The sequence below is a fragment of the Narcine bancroftii genome, chromosome 6 (genome assembly GCF_036971445.1).
Source record: "Narcine bancroftii isolate sNarBan1 chromosome 6, sNarBan1.hap1, whole genome shotgun sequence".
Classification (NCBI taxonomy): domain Eukaryota; kingdom Metazoa; phylum Chordata; class Chondrichthyes; order Torpediniformes; family Narcinidae; genus Narcine; species Narcine bancroftii.
Genome location: NC_091474.1, coordinates 185,986,914 through 186,008,512, shown reverse-complemented (window position 1 = coordinate 186,008,512; position 21,599 = coordinate 185,986,914). Strand labels below are relative to the sequence as shown.

General features: G+C 39.2%; 1 protein-coding gene across 5 annotated transcripts in view; it reads right to left on the bottom strand.

Moving 5' to 3' along the window:
• Window positions 1–21,599, bottom strand: part of LOC138736854 (protein LEG1 homolog) — a 205,760-nt gene that overhangs the window by 26,683 nt on the left and 157,478 nt on the right. For 4 of the 5 annotated variants that reach the window (XM_069886968.1, XM_069886967.1, XM_069886969.1 and 1 more), the window contains 3 exons: window positions 11,041–11,127; window positions 6,096–6,280; window positions 452–588 (listed from right to left, as the gene is read on the bottom strand). In XM_069886968.1, coding sequence (XP_069743069.1) covers window positions 452–588; window positions 6,096–6,280; window positions 11,041–11,127 — 409 coding nt within the window. Of the gene's footprint in view, window positions 1–451; window positions 589–6,095; window positions 6,281–11,040; window positions 11,128–13,541; window positions 13,752–21,599 lie in introns of those variants that run through there. The other variant, XM_069886966.1, reaches the window with a different exon arrangement.

The following is a 21,599-nucleotide window of genomic DNA, read 5'->3' as shown; positions in this document are numbered from 1 at the left end:
TGAACCACATCTGGAGAAAGTAGGCAGATTGCCCACAGCTTCATCAAAGATTTCAGAAGCACCTTTAAGGATGAAAGACAGATGGCAGGATGCAAATGTTTAGTGCGGGAAAGATCAGACCTTATGCCCACATCAGCTGAAGGTATGGTCATCAGTGATGGAGTGATTACATTTAGTGGTGAGCAGAAGAGGAGAGATGAAGATATATTGAAGAACTATAGAGTCGCAGTAGTCTCCTTTACAAGTGCGAATGATGGCTGAGAGAACTTGAAAAATGTTAGCGGTTTTAAAAGTGGGAGCTGGTGTAAATCAACAAGCACAGCACTGATGCTCCCATGGCATTTGATGCAAGCTAGAATACAATACTTGAAGGTGGGAACAAAACCATTGAGTTGCTGGAAAGAAGAAAGTTGCATCAGAACGAAAAAATAGGGAAAATATTTAAATCAACCTATCAGAAAATTTTGGGAGTGCGGCTTCAATCGATGCTACATGTGCCCTCCACATATGTTGCCATGTATAATCCTCTTCTGATGACATGGTGGGTAACAGTTTGATTTGGGAAAACTCCTTTGTTCTTTTCAGTAGCTGTTGAATAAATAAATAAATAAATGTTAAAAAGCTAGGTTTTAAGGTTTAATTAAAAAAATTAAGTGACAGAATTAATTTATTGCAGACAATGCCTCAGATAGATTACTTATTAACTCTTTCTACACAACAGTACAGTAGACAAAAGTCAAAGAATTTCCTGCATGTTATATCCTAAATGTAGTATTCGTGACAATAATGGAACCAATTCCTTTTTTACCTTTACATATAGCTCAGACAAGGTTAAAAAAAAATCAGTGCCTTAACCCACCCAATGCCTCCCTTGTTTTACTTTGCTTATTGGTGAATCATCTTATTTTAAAATAGTAATCAATAGGTTCAATGGGATCTCAGTGTATGAGCTATAATTGCAGCCAATTTATTGAAAGACACTATTGTTGCCTTTTTACAGCAGCTTTGTTAGTCTTTTTAAATTTTTTTTTTATTTTTCACACTATGAACCATACTGACCAAAATACACACAAACATTTCCCTCTTGAATATACACAATGTCATTTTCTCCCCTTTTCCCCCCTCCCTTCCCTCCCTCCTTCACCCCCCTCCCCACCCACTCAACATTCAACATATATGATACATAAAACCCATTAAACAATGTCATCACACAATGAAAATAAACAAGAAATTTGTGTCATTTACTTTTACATACTGGGTCAGTTCATTTCGTCTTCTTCTCCTTCTGTCATTTTAGGTGGTGGAGGTCCATGGTAGGACTTCTCTGTTGTGTTCCATGTACGGTTCCCAAATTTGTTCGAATACTGTGATGTTATTTCTTAAACTATATGTTATTTTTTCCAATGGAATACTTTTTTTAAATTTCTATGCACCATTGCTGTATTCTTAGGCTATCTTCTGATTTCCAGGTTGATATAATACATTTTTTTGCTACAGCTAAGGCTATCATAATAAATCTTTTTTTGTGCTCCATCCAAATCAAGTCCAAGTTCTTTACTTATATTACTTAGAAGAAAGATCTCTGGATTTTTTGGTTTGTTGCTTTTTGTGATTTTATTTAATACCCGATTTAGATCTTCCCAAAACTTTTCCACTTTCTCACATGCCCAAATTGCATGTACTGTCGTTCCTGTTTCTTTCTTACAGCGAAAACATCTATCTGATTCTGTTGGGTCCCATTTATTTAACTTTTGGGGCATGGTTTATAGCCTGTGTAACCAATTATATTGTATCATGGCGTAACCTCGTGTTTATTGTATTTCTCATAGTTCCGGAGCATAGCTTTTCCCATGTTTCATTCTTTATCTTTATGTTTAGATCTTGTTCCCATTTTTGTTTGGGTTTACAGCTTGTTTCCTCATTCTCTTTCTCTTGCAATTTGATGTACATGTTTGTTATAAATCTTTTAATTATCATTGTGTCCGTAATCACATATTCAAAATTGCTTCCTTCTGGTAACCTCAGCCTGCTTCCCAACTTGTCCTTCAAGTAAGTTTTCAGTTGGTGGTATGCAAACATTGTATCGTGAGTTATATTATATTTGTCCTTCATTTGTTCAAAGGATAATCATTTATTTCCCGAAAAACAATTTTCTATTCTTTTGATCCCTTTTCTCTCCCGTTCTCTAAAGGAAAGGTTATCTATTGTGAAAGGGATTAGTTGATTTTGCATCAATATTAATTTTGGTAGTTGATAATTTGTTTTATTCCTTTCTACGTGAATCTTCTTCCAAATGTTGAGCAGATGTTGCAGTACTGGTGAATTCCTATGTTGCACCAGCTTTTCATCCCACTTATAAAGTATATGTTCAGGTACCTTCTCCCCTATTTTATCTAGCTCTAATTTGGTCCAATCTGGTTTTTCCCTTGTTTGATAAAAATCTGATAGGTATCTTAATTGTGCTGCTCTATAATAATTCTTAAAGTTTGGTAGCTGTAAGCCCCCTTGTTTGTACCATTCTGTTAATTTATCTAGTGCTATCCTTAGTCCCCCCCCCACTTTCCATAAGAATTTCCTTATTATTTTCTTTAGCTCCTTGAAGAATTTCTCTGTTAAGTGAATTGGTAATGATTGGAATAGGTATTGTATCCTTGGGAAGATATTCATTTTAATGCAATTTACCCTTCCTATCAGTGTTAGTGGTAAGTCTTTCCAATGTTCTAAGTCATCTTGTAATTTCTTCATTAATGGCTGATAATTTAGTTTGTATAGATGGCCTAGATTATTATCTAGTTGTATACCTAGGTATCGGATTGCTTGTGTTTGCCATCTAAATGGTGATTCTTTCTTAAACTTTGCGAAATCCGCATTATTCATTGGCATTGCTTCACTTTTATTTGCGTTGATCTTGTACCCCGATACTTCTCCATATTCCTTCAATTTCTTATGTAATTCTTTTATTGATATTTATGGTTCTGTTAAGTATACTATGATGTCATCTGCAAATAGACTGATTTTATAATCTTTCTCTTTTATTTTTATCCCTCTTATTTTATTTTCTGTACTTATCAGTTCTGCCAGTGGTTCTATAGCTAATGCGAACAGTGAGGGAGATAGTGGACATCCCTGCCGAGTTGACCTGCTTAATTTAAATTGGTTTGATATATATCCATTTACTGTCACCGTGGCCAATGGTCCCTTATATAATGCTTTAATCCAATTAATATATTTCTCTGGTAGGTTGAACATCTGTAGTACTTTGAATAGATAATTCCATTCTACTCTGTCAAAGGCTTTCTCTGCGACTAAGGCAACTGCCACTGTTGGCGTCTTGTTTCCTTGTACTGCATGGATTAAGTTAATGAACTTACAGATATTGTCTGTTGTTCGTCTTTTCTTAATAAATCCAGTTTGATCTAGTTTTACTATTTTTGGTACACAGTCGGCCAATCTGTTTGCTAATAGTTTAGCTATTACCTTATAATCTGTGTTAAGTAGAAATATTGGTCTATACGATGCTGGTGTTAGTGGATCTTTCCCTGTCTTTGGTATTACTGTAATTATTGCTGTTTTGCATGAATCTGGCATGTTTTGTGTTTCTTCAATCTGGTTCATTACTTCCAGGAGAGGAGAAATTAATAAGTCTTTAAATGTTTTATGGAATTCTATTGGGAGTCAATCCTCTCCCGGCGTTTTATTGTTCGGCAGTTTTTTTAATATATCCTGTATTTTCTCTATTTCAAATGATTTTATTAATTTATTTTTCTCCTCTTCTTGCAATTTTGGTAGTTCAATTTTAGCTAGAAACTCATCTCTTTTGTCTTCTTTCCCTTCGTTCTCAGTTCAATATAGTTGCTCGTAGAATTCCTTGAAGTTTTCATTATTCTCCGTTGCGTTATATGTAATTTGTTTGTCCTTTTTCCTTGATGCCAATACCGTTCTTTTAGTTTGTTCTGTCTTAAGCTGCCAAGCTAGTATTTTGTGCGTTTTTTCTCCTAGCTCATAATACTGTTTTGTCTTCATTATGTTCTTCTCCACCTTGTATGTTTGTAGTGTTTCATATTTTTTTTTTATCTGCCAATTCTCTTCCTTTTGTTGTATCTTCCCTTATGGCTAATTCTTTTTCTGTACTTGCTATTTCCCTTTCCAGCTGTTCTATTTCCTGATTCTAGTCCTTCTTCATCTTAGTTACATAACTTATTATCTGTCCTCTGATGAACGCTTTCATTGCATCCCATAGTATAAATTTATCTTTCACTGATTCTGTATTTATTTCAAAGTACATTTTAATTTGTCGCTCAATGAATTCTCTAAAATCCTGTCTTTTAAGTAGCATGGAGTTTAATCTCCATCTATATGTTCTCGGTGGGATATCCTCCAGCTCTATTGCTAATAACAGGGGTGAGTGATCTGATAACAATTTAGCTTTATATTCCATTTTCCTAACTCTCCCTTGGATGGGGGCTGACATCAGGAACAGGTCTATCCTTGAGTATTCCTTCTCCTTTGGGTGTTGTCTCCTCCATATATCCAAAAGTTGCATTTCCTGCATTAATGTAACCATAAATTTGGTTACTTTGTTTTTACTGCTAGTCTTTTTTCCAGTTTTATCCATCTTTGAGTCCAAATTAAGGTTAAAGTCCCCTCCTATCAGTATATACCCCTGCGTATCTGCAATCTTCAAAAAGATATCTTGCATAAATGTTTGATCCTCTTCATTAGGTGCCTATACATTGAGCAAATTCCAAAATTCTGAATATATCTGACATACCTCCCTGCTGGATCTATTATTTCCTCCTCTATTTTGATTGGTACATTTTTATTGATTAATATAGCTACTCCTCTGGCTTTTGAATTATATGATGCTGCCTTTACGTGCCCTACCCAGTCTAGCTTTGTTAGTCTTAAAGGAAATGTATTTTGGCTGCAAACTGGAGGAGTCACTTATCTGACACTTGCATTTGTGGAAACAAGTAGTTCACCCAGGTTCTCTGATGCGGCTTTGAAACGTTAAATTAGACAGTCGCTGCTAAAGGTGGCCCAGGAACCCTTAGAGGCAATAGTACTCTCAAATCCACCTCCAAAGTCAGGGAGAAGAGAAGACAGAGGAAGTGTCCCTATCAGAATCCTGCCCTTTACCTCAGATACTCTCTCTCATATTCAATCAAATTCTTTCCCCTACTTACCAATTCACAAACTTCCCACTTTCAGCACCATTGTATTCTTTGCATTTTCTGCACAATATTATGAGCAGGATCAGAAGACAATATTTGAAGGAAGAAGAGATCAAGCGAGCAGCACTTGAATGTCGGTCATATGTCCCCCCAAGGCCAACAACTGCACATTCTCTTCCTTCTTAAAGAACAGTTAGGCAAATAATGTTATGGGAACATTTGGAAGGACCAAGTTCATCCACTAAAGGGGGATATCCTCAATGCCAGGGGTACGGATCAGACATTCCTATGTGAGGGTAGGAGGAGATTGCTCCTGGGAGTCCGTAGAGCTTGCCTGCTTTTCCCTTTTAATTTATATCTTCCTCTGCATATTTAGCATGACCATCTATGGTACTACTGTTTACTACTGCCTATGGTGTAGTCAAAGAGGGTTTTCACCTGGAATGGAAAGCTTTTGCTTCCTAACTGGAATAGCAGTGAACATGAAACAACAAGACTTCTAACTTGCTTCGAGAGGATTAACCCTTTTAATAACCCAGCCTGTGAGTTGCCAGCCAATGGATTTGCTAGCTGAGTTTATCATCAGTTAATTTATATGAGCAAATCATCCACAAGATTACCTTAAAACTAGCACAGACCCATTTTTTATATTATTAAGAGTGTTTTTATTATTTCAGATGTCCTCTCTGTCTCTGTGTGAACAAATGATCCAACGTACACCTGGAACAGGACAGATAAGGATGCTTCCTACTCTCCTGGATGCTAAGGCCCTCATTTCATGATGGAGAAACCATGCAATTGGATACATTCCACGGGGCATATTCTTTCTGAACAGTATTGGCATCAGTTTCAGTTTATTATATAAGGTACAGTAAGTATATGAATATGCACAGTATTCCAATCATTTAAAAATCAGTGTACCTGGAAGAATGTTGTCCATTTAGCCATCATCTCAGGGTTCAGTCCATGGCAATCAGCTATAGTGTAACAAAAATCATCCATATGTTCTTCAGGTGGCAAGATTTTTATTTCAAATGGCCAGTTCTCAAACAATCCTGCTTCAACTGCTCCCAGAAAGGGTACTGTAGCCAGATAGTAATTCATACCTAATATAGAAAAATTGACATTAAATTATATAAAAGCCCTTAAGATCATTACAGTCCTTTAAGCTTGGGAAAAAAAAAATTCAGGTTAGCTATTCACCACACATACCCAAGTAATATGACTCTTGGGAGTACTTGTTAATTTTAACAATTAAAAAAATACACAAGTTAAGTCCATTCAGATCTCTTTCCAAAAGCTACTTTCTCTGAGTGTCCTTCTTTTTCCCTTCACTGATGTAAATTCCCTTCCCATTTGATTTCAGGGAAATGTTTTCTCCCTCCAATCATTTCCCTAAAGGTAGACTTCCTGTCCTTTATCTTGGAGACATTCTCCATCTATTTCTCTCCATGTACTTAACATAACTACTCTACACACTTAGTACATGGAAAAATCTTCTCTTTCTAATACTAATACTTTCTAATACTGCTTGTTGCAGCCACCGCTACTACATATAATGTGGCGAGGGTGTGAATTCATGATCTATTCTAAGATTTACAATCCAATTTCCATCTGCAGCAGTCTCCTCCCTGTGCAAAAAAAAGTACAGTATCATTAATTGAATTGAATTGTTTATTGTCATATATACCCAGATGCAGTGAAAATCTTTGTTTTGGGTGCAAGTCAACCTTTACTTAGTACAGCAGATCATGAAAGATTAAAAACAAAAATGAAGGGGATATAAACTGCAGTGTATAGTGTCACATAAAAAAGTGTGGACAATAGTGTTAAAAAGAAAATTACTGAAACAATTGCTTATGCGTAAAGTTAAGGAAAGGAAGTTTAGGGGAGACATCAGGGGTATTTTTATTACACAGAGAGTTGTGGGTACTTGTAATGCCTTGCCGGGGATGGTGGTGGAGGCTGAAATATTGGGGGCATTTAAGAGACTCTTAGACAGACACATGGTGAAAGTAAAATAGAGTGTTATTGGGTAGTGAGGGTATAGTACTTTTTTAAGGAAAGGGTATATGGGTTGGCACAATATCAAGGGCTGAAGGGCCTGTACTGTGCTGCATTGTTCTATGTATCACTGACAAGAGAAACATAGATGATATGCATTGCAGCAAAGAGTGTAAAAGGAATGAATATGGAACATGGGGCATTTCAACCACAACAGAAGCCAATGTATTTAATGTAAGTTTTCCAGTCAAGTTTCTGGTCAATGATGGCCCACTGAGTGCTGATGGTGGAGATGATGACAGATGGAATGGTGTTAATGTCAGGTGGAAGCACTTCAACTTTTACATATTAGAGATGGACCCTACTTGTCACTTTTACTTGATGTAATGATAATAGTCCCAGCCTATTTGGCTGCAGAGATGGATTGCTTCATTGTCTGAATAACTGCAAATTTAACTGAGTACGATGGCATTCTCATGGGACAACTTCACTTCTGAAGTTATCATGGAGCAAAAATGCTTGTGATGTATTAATGGGTGACTGTTGGGCTTGGGACATTCCCTTGATGAACTACTGTAACAAAGTCCTTAAGTTGAGATGATTGGCATTCAACAGCTATAAATCTTTTTCTTTATCCAAGGATTGGCTCCAGCCAATACAACACCTCCTGATTGCATATTCACCCTTTAACTATTTGTACATTGTGCATTGTGTGGCATGACTATTGAATCATTGATATATCAGCCATCACCTTTAGTTGAGAATTTACTGCCTTCAAGCAAGAATATATCTTGATAGCTCTACCTCTGTTATTTACCTTTCAAGCTCCAACACTGGAGGGTTTACAAACACAACACCCTTCAATACCTGTTGACATTCATTTTACTTAAACTCATTGATAGCACATTTAATCAAATGGTGCTGCCTTCATATCAAGCGCAGTCATTCTTACTTCTGCCATTCTGCTTTCTTTTACAAAATTAGGATGAACCAAGGCTGTCATAAATTTTTGAGCGAAAGTCTTGTGGAATCAAAACTATGAGGATATGTGTTGATTAATACCACCATAGTCACTCATGATGATCCAAAGTAAGCTGTCAGTTTGGAAATTGACTGGGTTAGAAATTTTTCAGGACATAATAGGTACTTGCTCCTCTTTGCTGGATAGATTTCAATGTAATACTGGAATAGGGGAGGCTTGGCCAGTGCAGGGGCCAAAAGGGCAGAAAATGTGTAAAGAATTTAGTTACCTTGTTAGGTTGGCATCCTGTTGGTCCCTGTGTGGTCATTGGAGCCGTCCTGGGTTTGTTTTACTTTCTGTGGCCATCTCGTTGCTATGAGCGTTCATGGTTCCAGCACCATGCGCATTGCATTTGGGTGTTGTAGTGCCAGTAGGAGCATGCGCGGTGGGGCAGTGTGATTTGGGAGTTCAGTTAGAATATTAAAATCATGGAGCCATAGAGAAGGGTGAGTGAAAGGCTCATAACTTCAGTTGACTATTAGGACTAATATTATTCTGTATTCACAGAGCATCAGTGCAGATATTATTTATGTATATTTCATATCAATATTAAAGAAGGTAATTTCAAGTTTACGTGTTAAATAAAAGATTAAATACATCTGGATGTATTGAAACTAATTAAAAATGTGTCACTAATAAATGTCTCACAGCCTTCAAGCGACTATTTATTGGATCAAAGTCACTATAGCCAGTTTTGGTCAGATATCTTTAATATTACAGTATGGAAATTCTTCCCATCTAATTTATCCTATGATTCAGAACAGGGATAGGATACTTGGCCCCTTATCCTTTCTCTGCCGTTTAAAAAGATCATGGCTGGCCTAGTTGAACTACCAACCAAGAAAATAATTAATCCTGTTGCCTGACAGCTCCAAGGACTTTGGTTGAATGGTGATCTCAACTGTTGTTTATGTAGTTTGCACATCATTCCAATGTCTGTGGATTTCCTCTAAGTGCACTAGTTTCCTCCCACATTCCAAAAATGGGCTGGTAGGCAAATTGGTTGCTGTAAATTATTTGCAAGTTAAGATTAATGGTAAAGAGAATTAAATGTAGTAAATGGACTTGCATAAGAGAGAATAAATTTCAGGGGTACAAAAAATAACAAGAGGGGACTGCAACTTATGGTAGCTATGGTTCTTTTCGGGGATGTCATGGATCTGATGGGCTCACTGTCTTCTTTCTTTGTGATTAAATCTGTAGTCCCATCCACCACTTGAGAATCAGGAATCCATCCACATGAGCCTTTAAAATATTTGAAGATTCTGCTTCCCTACCTTATTGTGGAAGAGAGTTCTACATGCTCACTCCTTTCCGACAGAAATAAAATGAACCTCATATCAGTTTTTCCACTTTCACCCTGTCAAGACCCACAGGTTCTTGTGAACTTCAATTAAGTCTCTTCTCTCTCATAAACTCCAACAGATACAAACCTAGTCTGTGCCTATTGCTCAGTGTAGTGTGTTGAATTGTGTCTCCATGCCAATTGATTGCCAGATATTTGCAGACAGTTATGAAATGCAAGGCTTCACCTTCTACATTCTAGGTTTAATGTAGCTGTATTTAATTTTCCCCTCATTCACAAGTGGATACGATGAATCTGCACAGATTTTATTTGGCCAATCAGTTGCAGGCTTCTGTTGGTCTGTTAAGCTGCTTCTGACATTTAACATGTAGATTGTCTTGTAATTGAAGTTCATCAAGGTGGCACTGCATACTTCTGTGCATTGGTATTGACCAAAGCATGTTACATTTACACTCATTATTGATACTGTTCTGGCCTTGATGGTAAAGATATAATGAGGGATATGCCCGTCAATCCATCCCATTTAGTACAGCAGTTATGTCATCCAACACCACTAAGCTTACAAAGTCCTCAAGGACTGTGCAGTAATCATTTCTACCAATGCATTCCTCAGTACAAGGTTTCATAGGATTATCTCATGTTGGTTCACTCACCACTGTGCCACAGATCCTGACTGGAAGCTACAGGCTTAAGGATTATACAGCTTGTTGACTAATGATGACTATGTAAACATTCTGTGACCTTGCTGATATCAATGCTTCTTACTGCTGGTGCTCAACAGAGAGGAGTACAGGATTGGTTTGTCTGTTCAGGAAAGATGGAAGGTTCCTTGCTTTCATATGCACTTTATGCCATGGAACTTCCTAGACTCACCCTGTTATTATTGAAGACTCCCAGGTCCATTCCTTCCACTCTTGCTGGGAGGTTGCTCTGATCAGTGGACAGTCAGGGAAAATGATGGAAAATTCCATCATTTTCAAGTATGATCTTGAACTGCAGAACAACTTTTTTCACTTTCAGATGTTATTGAGAATTCTGCAGGCTTGATTGGGATGAGGTTAATGCTATGATGTTCATTTGGTTTTAAAGAGGTTGCAAAGTGTGCACCAATATCAATTTATACTTGTACACTGGCAATTACACCTCAGCACCTTTTTGGATATCACCAGATCCAAAATGCCAGACCAATCAGATTTCAGATTTATTGTCAGAGTACATGTATAACATCACATACAACCCTGAGATTGATTTTCCTGCGGGCACGCAAGATTTACAACTAATTGGTAGTGCAAAAAAAAGGTCGGACTATACTAATACAATTGCTATGAACAGTTTAAAAGTAACAAATGGCTTGAATTGTAGAATCCTATTCAGAAATAAAATATTTAATTCTTGCAATGCAACTACTCAGAATTACAAATTAAAATTTCAATAATGTTTTATCATGAGATCATTGAATGCCTATAACAACATTTACAGGAGAACTAATTTCTCCATACATTTGCTGAAGCAGTCAATACACATGCATTACTTACAAGACCACCAGCTTCTTGTGGAGATGCAGAGTGGGTCACCAATTTCTTGGCCACAGGATGATATATTGGATGGGTCTGCTAATCTTCCTATATAATAACACAAATATTCAACTTGGTGTTATTAAAATAAAGGTATTTCTAACCAAATAATTTTTAAAATATCTGAAGAATCACACAAATATTTATATTATTCAAAAGCAAATGATAAAAATAAAACATCAACAATTTTTAGGCTTGGTTTTAAATAATTTAGTTGCTTCATTTTTCTTTGAGTCCTGTGCAAAAAGGCCCTGAATAGGTAAACAGATATTGAGAATATGGTCTTAATTTAAAAAATGCTTTGGGTTTAATAGTTTTTCTCTGGCTAGTCCCATTATAGATATTCATCATGGTAAAGATTAGGTGTCCAAAGTTATAAGGATCTTTTTATTTGAGAAAATTTTGGCTCTTTTGAACAATTATCAGCTAAATTTAATCTTTCTAACAGACATTTTTTTTTAGATATTTACAAGTTAGACATTTTTTTTAGTCCAAGCTTTCTGATTTTTCTTGAATCTCAAATACTAATATTCTTGATTCATTTTTTTAACTTACTGATCTTTTTTTCCACGGCAGATTAATATCTTATCATTATAATGATTTATTGGATTTAAGATCAGCCTCAATGGTTGGGATTAAGAATGATAGGGAAAGAGGTTTGAATATAACATTTTCAGATGAAGATTGGTTCTCTACTCTCAGCTTGATTAATGGTTCTTCATTTTGTGCAAGACACTGCTTATTACAATTTATGGTGGTACACAGAGCACATATGTCCAAATTTAAATTATTTCATTTTTATGCAGATATTGATACACTATGTGAGAAGTGTAAAATGCTTGTATCTTCACTGATCTATATGTTTGAGAGTGCCAAAGTTAGCGAGATTTTGGAAAGACATTTTTCAAACGTTATCAATCATTTTTAAGATTAATATAGAACCATGTCCGTTAATTGCTTTATTTGGTTTTTCAGATATACCCCCATCTGCAACTCAGGAAAAAGTTTTAGCCTTTACCACGCCGATAACCAGATGAGCAATTATTTTGAAATAGAAAGGTGACTTTTTACCTACCCATACATAGTAGTTACACGAAGTAATGTTCTGTTTATGATTGGAGAAAATTAGATACAACATTAAAGATAGAAAGTTTCAATTTATAAAGATGTTGGGCCCATTCATAGAATACCATAATGATTGGAAGAATTAAGAATTTTGAATGTTCCGGAGATTCTCTGTCCAATATCTGGAGGTCACCATCCGATCCATAATTTCCCTTTTCTTTTACAAAGGTTACCTTTGGGAGAGGGTAGATTAGATTTAATTTTTTGGGTTTTTTTTCTTTTTATTAATTTTTATTTGGAGTAATTTGGCAAATATAGGTTTCAACATAGTTATCATAGATTCATTCGATAACTTGTTTCTCATGTGGACTAAGGAACCGTCTAATGTAGTTCCATATTTTTTGTACTTGTATGTAAATGAGATGACTTATATGTTTTCCTTAAAATTTTGTATTTAAGTTTATATGTTAAACTCAATAAAAATATTTAAAAGAAAAATTATATTCCATACATAACATTCGTTAATGCACCATCCATTCATATATTTATCACAAGAGCACAAACTCAAAACGGTCAACCAGTTTACCTATCTCGGCTGCACCATTTCATCAGATGCAAGGATCGACAATGAGATAGACAACAGACTCGCCAAGGCAAATAGCGCCTTTGGAAGACTACACAAAAGAGTCTGGAAAAACAACCAACTGAAAAACCTCACAAAGATAAGCGTATACAGAGCTGTTGTCATACCCACACTTCTGTTCGGCTCCGAATCATGGGTCCTCTACCGGCATCACCTACGGCTCCTAGAACGCTTCCACCAGCGTTGTCTCCGCTCCATCCTCAACATCCATTGGAGCGCTTTCATCCCTAACGTCGAAGTACTCGAGATGGCAGAGGTCGACAGCATCGAGTCCACGCTGCTGAAGATCCAGCTGCGCTGGGTGGGTTACGTCTCCAGAATGGAGGACCATCGCCTTCCCAAGATCGTGTTATATGGCGAGCTCTCCACTGGCCACCGTGACAGAGGTGCACCAAAGAAAAGGTACAAGGACTGCCTAAAGAAATCTCTTGGTGCCTGCCACATTGACCACCGCCAGTGGGCTGATATCGCCTCAAACCGTGCATCTTGGCGCCTCACAGTTTGGCGGGCAGCAACCTCCTTTGAAGAAGACCGCAGAGCCCACCTCACTGACAAAAGGCAAAGGAGGAAAAACCCAACACCCAACCCCAACCAACCAATTTTCCCCTGCAGCCGCTGCAACCGTGTCTGCCTGTCCCGCATCGGACTTGTCAGCCACAAACGAGCCTGCAGCTGACGTGGACTTTTACCCCCTCCATAAATCTTCGTCCGCGAAGCCAAGTCAAAGAAGAAGAACATGCAACTAACCTCATACCTGTATTAAACTGCCAGCTATTTTGCAGAGGTAGCCCCCAGAGCACATTTCCTGTGTTGCTGGGTGCAAAATTACTCATGTACTCAGCTGTGACACTCAGTAGTATTTTATACATTCCCATTCGTCCGAGGTAATTCCAAGGATTGATTACAGTTTTGTTATGGATGGTAATAAAACCACCCAGTGAATCAGGAACATCATCCCAAAGTGGTGGATAATTATTATTTCCTCTCACTCTCTTCTGTCCATGTGCAGTTGGACCATTTGTCAGTAGTGAAGCAAGAAGCACAATAGCAAATGTTTCACAAGCTACAATAAATCTTCCCATTTTAGAAGGCTTCACACAGAAGTATGAAATCTATTTATATAAGCATCAAGGTCTCCTCTGCAGACGTGGACATAGTTATCAGTTAACCAAACTAGTTCACAAGTGTTTCATTTCCCAGCAACGGCAGCAGGTTTCAATCTAACTTGACTAAGAGTTTAATTAACAACACATTAAACGCGGTGATGTCCTAAAGATACTTTGCAGGTTCAGAGAAAAACTAAGAAACCTATATGTTTTATTAAGACAAAAAATTGTTATCAAAAAAATTGCAAAAGAGAATTTGTGCAAAGTATTTTTGACTCAGATAAAAATGAGAAAATTTGATCAATTAGATCAGAAAAACCTTGTTCCTCCCTTGTTTCCAGCATGACAATTATTGTTTGAGGTGTAGTTTGCATCTGCAAGAAGGAAGTCTAATGTCAGTTTGAGCAGATTCATTTACTGCAATATGTATACTGTATTAATTTTCCCTCAATTCACATTCATGAATGCATCACAGTGAAACATTTCTTCAGATCATGCAGTTAAAAATACTTGCTTGAACCCAGTTTTGTTATATTTCTTAGTTTACTAGGTTTTAAGTTCTATGCTTTTGTCCATTTCACAGTGGAATTTTTCAATATCCCAATCAACAAATCCATCCTACAATGCTCAGAGTAACTTTGGACGATACTTGCTGAACATTCTTCTGCAACACCCATGCAGGGAACCTCAGGCAGAAACAGGTCTTCACAATGCAAGAGAATTCCCTTGTGTAACTGTAATAATTGAGGGACCCACATGAAGTGTTATAAATGGTGTGCCCACAGATATTTCTAAGATATGCCATTTCCTAAATTATATTTCTACAAATTTCTGAAACTATTTCAGAAACTTATTTTTGGAAAAGATACATTCAAGTTTACCCATAAAGAGCAAGGAGGACAAACAAAAAAAACCCAAAAATAAATCCAAGTATTCCTGCCCCTGCAAATATCCTTCTTCCTTTTTTCAAAGCCTTTTCCACGTCATGGTGTTCTTGTTATTTCTTTCTGAATGACCTTCGTTCCCTCCCCCCCAATTCTGATATCACAGTTGCTTAATTTTATCCAAGCTTTCTGTTCAAATTAAGGTCACTGATATGAAATAAAACAGCTGCTATGTTTCTGACCTAAATTCAACTTTGTGGAGCTGCGTTTGTGGAAGAAATTTTCAGTAAAATAAAAATCCACACCTACATGTTACATTTATGAATCAATGAATGATTGAATTTTGCACAAGTTCCCAACATTGAAATCTTCTTTTGTAACATTTACCTTTGTTAGTTTAATGATCTCACAAATTAATTCACATATCAGCATGGTATTATAAATTAGTTTTGCTTCAATACATGGGCTGAAGGGCCTGTTCCTGTGCCATACTGTTCTCTATGCTTTCATGAAATAATTGATTAAAAGAACACAAAATATTGTGCCTGTGCTAGCTCATTGAGAAATGTCAATATGTTTTCATTTCCAATATTTATCCCATTCTCTGGCTCTGCCTTTCCTTCTGAGAATCCAAAAGGAATACAGAAATCTGAAATCAAAATTGAAAATGCTGGGAATATTCATACCACATAAGTGAAGAAACAAAAAGAGTCAACAGTTCAGCATGTTAGCACCATTCAGTGAATACATTTCACGTCATAAACAGATATTAGATTATATTTTCCTAATGTTGGTGTTGGTCCTTTTGGCAATGATCTGTTACCAATCCTTTTGCTTCCGTTAACTCTTTAAACTCAATCAAAGCCCTTCGTGATGTGGATCTTAAAGTCGACCCTTGTTGTAGTAAAACAAAAAAACAGCAGAACCAAATAGGGTACAATCACTTCTTTATTGTATTATGCTAGTGGGAGTGAGGAATACAAAGAAAGAGTAAACAATGTAACTCGTGTTTTGCACCGATCCCCACTCACAGTACACGGCATTCTTGTACAACTTGTATAGTACCTTAGACAAATGTCCACATGCAGTTTTACATATTTTTTACTATTGGCAATCTAATGTTTTTGCTACTTCTGTCCTTCGCAGTTTCTGTGACTTACACCCCAGTAATTTTCTGATACACCATATCTCTTGCTTAATACTCCCGTCTCATTCTAGTCATGCTATGCTCTGCCACTGTGGACTGCATAATCTACTAAAGCATTAACTCTTTACTGGCCTACCAAAGAATGTATATCAGATAACAGAAATCTGAAATCAAAATTGAAAATGCTGGGAATAATCAGACCACATAAATGAAGAAACAAAAAGAGTCAATAGTTCAGCATGTTAGCACCATTCAGTGAATACATTTCACATCATAAACAACTATTAGATTATATTTTCCTAATGTTGACATTGGTCCTTTTGGTAATTATCTTAAATCTGTATCCAATGATTACCAACCCTTCTGCTACTGGTAACCCTTTAAACTCAATCAAAGCCATTCATGAGATGGAAATCTAATAGTTCTTCTCATTGTCTTCCCTGGTTTAAGAAGAATAACTTCAATTTTCAATTCCCCCCCCCCCCCCCCTCACTCATCTTATTGAATTATTTGCTCTTTGGTATCATCCTGATAAAACTATTCTGCATTTTCCTTTAACAGTCTGGAGTGAGAGCCAAGATTTGAACTCAATATACCAGCTGAAGTTCTTTATTTCACTAAAGCCTTTGTTCATACAATACATCTAAAAATTCAATATGCCTTTTCAACAACCATCTCAACTATGCTGTTGCCTTCAAAGATTTGTACGCATACAGCCTCTATATTCCTGCATTCTCATTAAAATCATAGCTGGCCTCCTCTTCCTATCAATTATGAATCATCCTATTTCTCAGAGAAATTTCATCAGCTATTTGTCTACCCATTTCAACAGTCAATTTTCATTCAATTCATTCTTTATATTTCAAGATTATGTGCCATCCACACAAGTTCAAATTATGCTTGAGGTCAGAATCATTTATATATCGTATATTTAAAGAACTAGTGCAGTGAATTGGGATTCTCTGGTAGTGTGTGGTGCTGATGGCTGGCCCCACCTCCCAGCTCCGCCCCCATCTGCTCACATATAACCCTGATTTCCTGCCTAAACCCAGAACCCTTCTCAAGACTACAGTGAGATCCTACCCTTAGTTATAAGCTAACAAAGCATTTGTTCTCCCTCCAGTTGTGAGAGCTTTTATTCACGCTACAATTTTATTAGCTTATTCCCTTAACGATGGAAGTGCTACTCAAACCAGGTATGCTATTGATAGACCCTCTGTCCCCCGACACACCGGAAGAGTTCACATAATAGCTAGACTTCTTCCAGGCCTACCTGAACACGACCAGAGATGTCTTCCACACCGATGAACTCAGGAGGTCCGCACTCGTTTCAAGGGTAGGAACAAAAGGGTATGAAGTCATCAGGGACTGCTCTACATATGATGCTGCTATCAAGGCATTGAAGGCTTGATACCTGAAGTCGCAGAACTAAGTCCTAGCGAGGCACTGACTCACACTATGTTGCCAGCGGCCAGGGGAGACCATCGATGACTAACTGCTGGATCTGTGGATGCTTGCCAAGAAGTGCAAGTATGAAGCAGCTACGGGCCGCATTCGTGAGGAAGAACAGATCCAGGGCACTCTAGTCGCGGGGATCCGCTCGAGGTACATGAGGCAGTGACTGCTCAAGTCGGGAAAGAAGGACCTGGCTAGCCACATCAAGCTGGCCAAATTGCTGGAACAGACCAAGCTCAAGAACGATGACCTTGAAGCCAGTGAACTTGCTCACCAAGGTGACCCATTCCAAGGACTGGCTGCTACCCCTGCCCTAATGGCTGCCCCTTCCTGTGCTAGGGAGTGCTTTTTCTGCGGCAAGGGCCAACATCCCCATTCTTGTTGCCCGACTAAAGACTCAGTGTATTCCAGCAGTGGCAAGAAAGGACATTGGGTGAGGGTTTGTCACACCAGGGGAAGCCCGGAGAAGTCCGTGGCCTGCACTACTCCCAGATCCAATTCCTTCCCCAAGCCGTCTGCCCCAAATTCACCAAAACGCGCTTGCTACGTGACATGCCAGTGGAGGATGGTAGTGAGGAAACAGTGCAAAAAGGCTCAGCAGCCATCTTGCCGCGACCAAAATTCAAACTCGGCACCATCATCGGATGAGGAGAAAGGAGGGTGGTCATCTTGACGAGCCACGAGGTCGGTGCCAGTTTACCCATGCAGGGCAACACAGAATGGTGGGGGCTTCTCAAGTGAGGAGCATGGAGTCTCTGGGGACCTAGCATCAATGGTCCTAGATCAGGACAGACCTCACCAGCTCAGCAACTCCATAGTTACTGTGAAGGAAAATGGACATTCCACTATATGCCTAATCGACACGGGCTCCACTGAAAGCTTCGTAGACTCATAGACTGTGCAAGAATATGACCTGAAGATGTATCCTTCCAATTATCGTATATTCCTTGCATCTCATTCGCATTCTACGCATGTTCAACAACATTGTATAGTACATGTGTTGTTTGAAGTGGGGGGGGATTTCTGTAAATTTCACTTGTATATAGTTGATGAATTGTGTGCTCTGGTGTTGTTGGGTCCGGACTTCCTGTGTCACCTTAAAAGCATGACCTTGGAGTATTCTTGTCCCATCCCTCCTGTAACAGTTTGGAACGGAGGGCCCCTAAAATCAGAACCTACATGCACCCCCTCCACACTGAATATCGACCACCCTCCTCTCTTCCCGAATTGTCCTCGACTTCAAACCCATTGCTATTAAAAGTAGGAGGTACAGTACAGCAGACTGAGATTTTATAAAGTTTGAGACACAATGTCTGCTTGATGAAGGTATCATCGAACTTAGCACCAGCCTGTGAAGAGTGCAAGTGGTCATGATAAAAGGAGAAAACAAGTCCAGGCTAGTAATTGACTATAGTCAAACTATTAATCGGTACACACTCCTGGACGCATACCCCCTCCCTTGAATTTTGGACAAAGGTTCATTTTGTCAAGGCACACAATGGTGATAGATATTGCACAATATCGGGTCTATTCGACCATCGACCTGAAAGCTGCTCATCACCAGCTGTCAATCTGTTCTGAGGACTGTCCATATACACCATTTGAGGCTAACGGTCATCTCTATCAATTCCAGAAGGTCCATTTCAGTATTACTATTGGGGGTTTCTATCTTCCAGAGGCAGATGGACAGAATGGTGGATGAGTATAGGTTGAAGGCTACCTTCCCCTATCTCAATTACATCACCATCTTTGGCCTTACCTTGGAAGACCATAACACCAACTTCCAGATTTTTCTCCACATGGCCAAGCCCTGAACCTCACATATAACTCTGACAAGTGCGTGTTCAAGACTAAACATCTGGATATCCTTGGCTACGTGTGGAGAATGGCATCATTGGCTCCGATCCTGATAGGATGCACCCCCTGTTGAAGCTCCCCTTTTCCAGGACCACAAAGGATTTGAGGAGAGACCTGGGGTTTTTCTCGAATTACACCCAGTGCATCCTTCAATACACTGATAAGGTTTGTACTCTTAAAAGCCACTAATTTTCCCATTTTAACTACCTCCAGAATGACATTGCGAAAGCCACCATGGATGCAGTGGACGAGAATGTACCTTTCCAAGTGGAAAGCGACCCTTCGACATAGCCCTAGCCGTTACCCTCAACCAGGAGGGCAGGCCGGTTGCATTTTTTTATCAGACATTACAAGGCCATGTGCTCCGGAAACTATCAGTGGAAAAGGAGGTTCAAGCCATTGTAGAAGCTGTAAGGCAGTGGAGACACTACCTGGCTGGTAGAAGATTTACGCTCCTCACTGATCAGCGCTCAGTCGCATTCATGTTCAATAATGTCAAGAGGGGAAAAATCAAAAATGACAAGATTGCTAGGTGGAGGATTGAGCTCTCCACCTACAATTATGACATTGCCTTTCGGTCAGGAGCTCTTAATCATCCTCCAGTTGGCTTATCCAGAGAAAGCTGTGCGTCTGCACACACCAGTCATCTGCGGTCTCTACATAATGTGCTCTGCCATCCAGGGGTTACCTGCATTGCTCATTTTGTCAAGGTGCACAATCTGCCCTACTCCATGGAGGATGTCAGGGAAATGACCAGGTCTTGCCAGGTCTGCGCGGAGTAGAGACCTCTCCCCTCCACGGACGGGAACACCTTCTTCCTCTCTGTCATTGATAAATATTCCCACTGCCCATTCGTCATTCCATGCCCAGACACATCCACTTTGTCAGTCATAAATGCCCTAGACTCCATTTTCGCCTTGTTCAGATATCCTAGATATATTCAACATGACCGGGGATCATCCTTCATGAGTGATGAGCTATGTCAATACCTGCTGGTGAGGGGCATTGCATCCTGCAGAACTACTAGCTACAACCCCTGGGGAATAGGCAGGTTGAAAGGGAGAATGCCACGGTCTGGAAGGCTGGCAAACTGGCCCTGAAGTTACTCTGGCAGGAAGTCCTCCCTATGGCGCTCCATTCCATCCAGTCAATACTATGTACTGCGACCAATGCTACTCCTCACGAGCTCCTATTCACTTTTGAAAGAAGGCCGGCATCGTGAACTACACTCCCAGTCTGGCTCACCACTCCTGGTCCAGTCCTTCTCAGGAAGCACGTGAGCAGAAGCAAGACCGACCCCTTGGTGGAAAGGATGAAACTGCTCCATGCCAATTCCATGTATGCCTATGTGGAGTACCTGGAATGCAGGAAGGACACTGTCTCTATCAGGGACCTGGCACCCGCCGAAACAGAGTGTCTGTTGCCTCAAGTGCGCTGCGAGCTGTGGAGCTCATTCTCGCCACCCCCCCAGTCAAGGCCTCAGGGGATCCAGTTCAGGAGGAAAATGCATCCCCCTCCACCTTTGAGCCAGAGACCCACCCCGCCTCTCCTCCCTCAAAATGGGACCAGGAGAGCCAAAGACTCCAAGGTCCCACAGTTTTTAGGCATTCCACCAGATCTCCAGACCACGTAAATTTGTAAATTTGTAAATAACTGTATATTTTTTTGCCATTTATTCTGAACCCATGTTCTCTGTCACAGACTCTAAATTCTACAGGAAGGGGTGAATGCAGTGAACTGGGATTCACTAGTAGGGTGTTGTGCTGATGTCTGACCCTGCCTCCCGGCTCCACCTCCATTTGCTCACTTATAACTCTGGTTTCCCGCCTAAACCCAGAACCCTTTTGAAGACCCTACCCATAGTTATAAGCTAATAAAAGCAATTGTTCTCTCTCCATTAGTGAGAGCTTTTATTCATGCTACAATTAGTGAATCTAATATTGCATTTCATCTTTCGTCACAATCGCTCCGCAGCAGATGCAATATCACTGGCCCTCCATGCAGCTCTGGATCTCCTCAAAAACTGTAATTCATACACACGATTGTCCTTCATCGACTACAGCTTAGCCTTCAATATCATTATTCCCTCAGTGCTGGTTGAGAAGCTACAAACTCTAGGCCTTTGAACCCCACCCTGCAACTGGACGTTGACCTCCTCATTGGAAGACCACAGTCAGTACGAATTAGAAACAACGTCTCATCCTCACTGATCATCAACACAGGTGCATCCCAAGGATGCATGCTTAGCCCACTGCTCTACTCATTATACACCCATGACTGTGTTGCCAGACACAATTCCAATGCCATCTACTTTTGCCGACGACACCACAGTTGTTGGCTGGATCACAGACAGCAATGAGGAG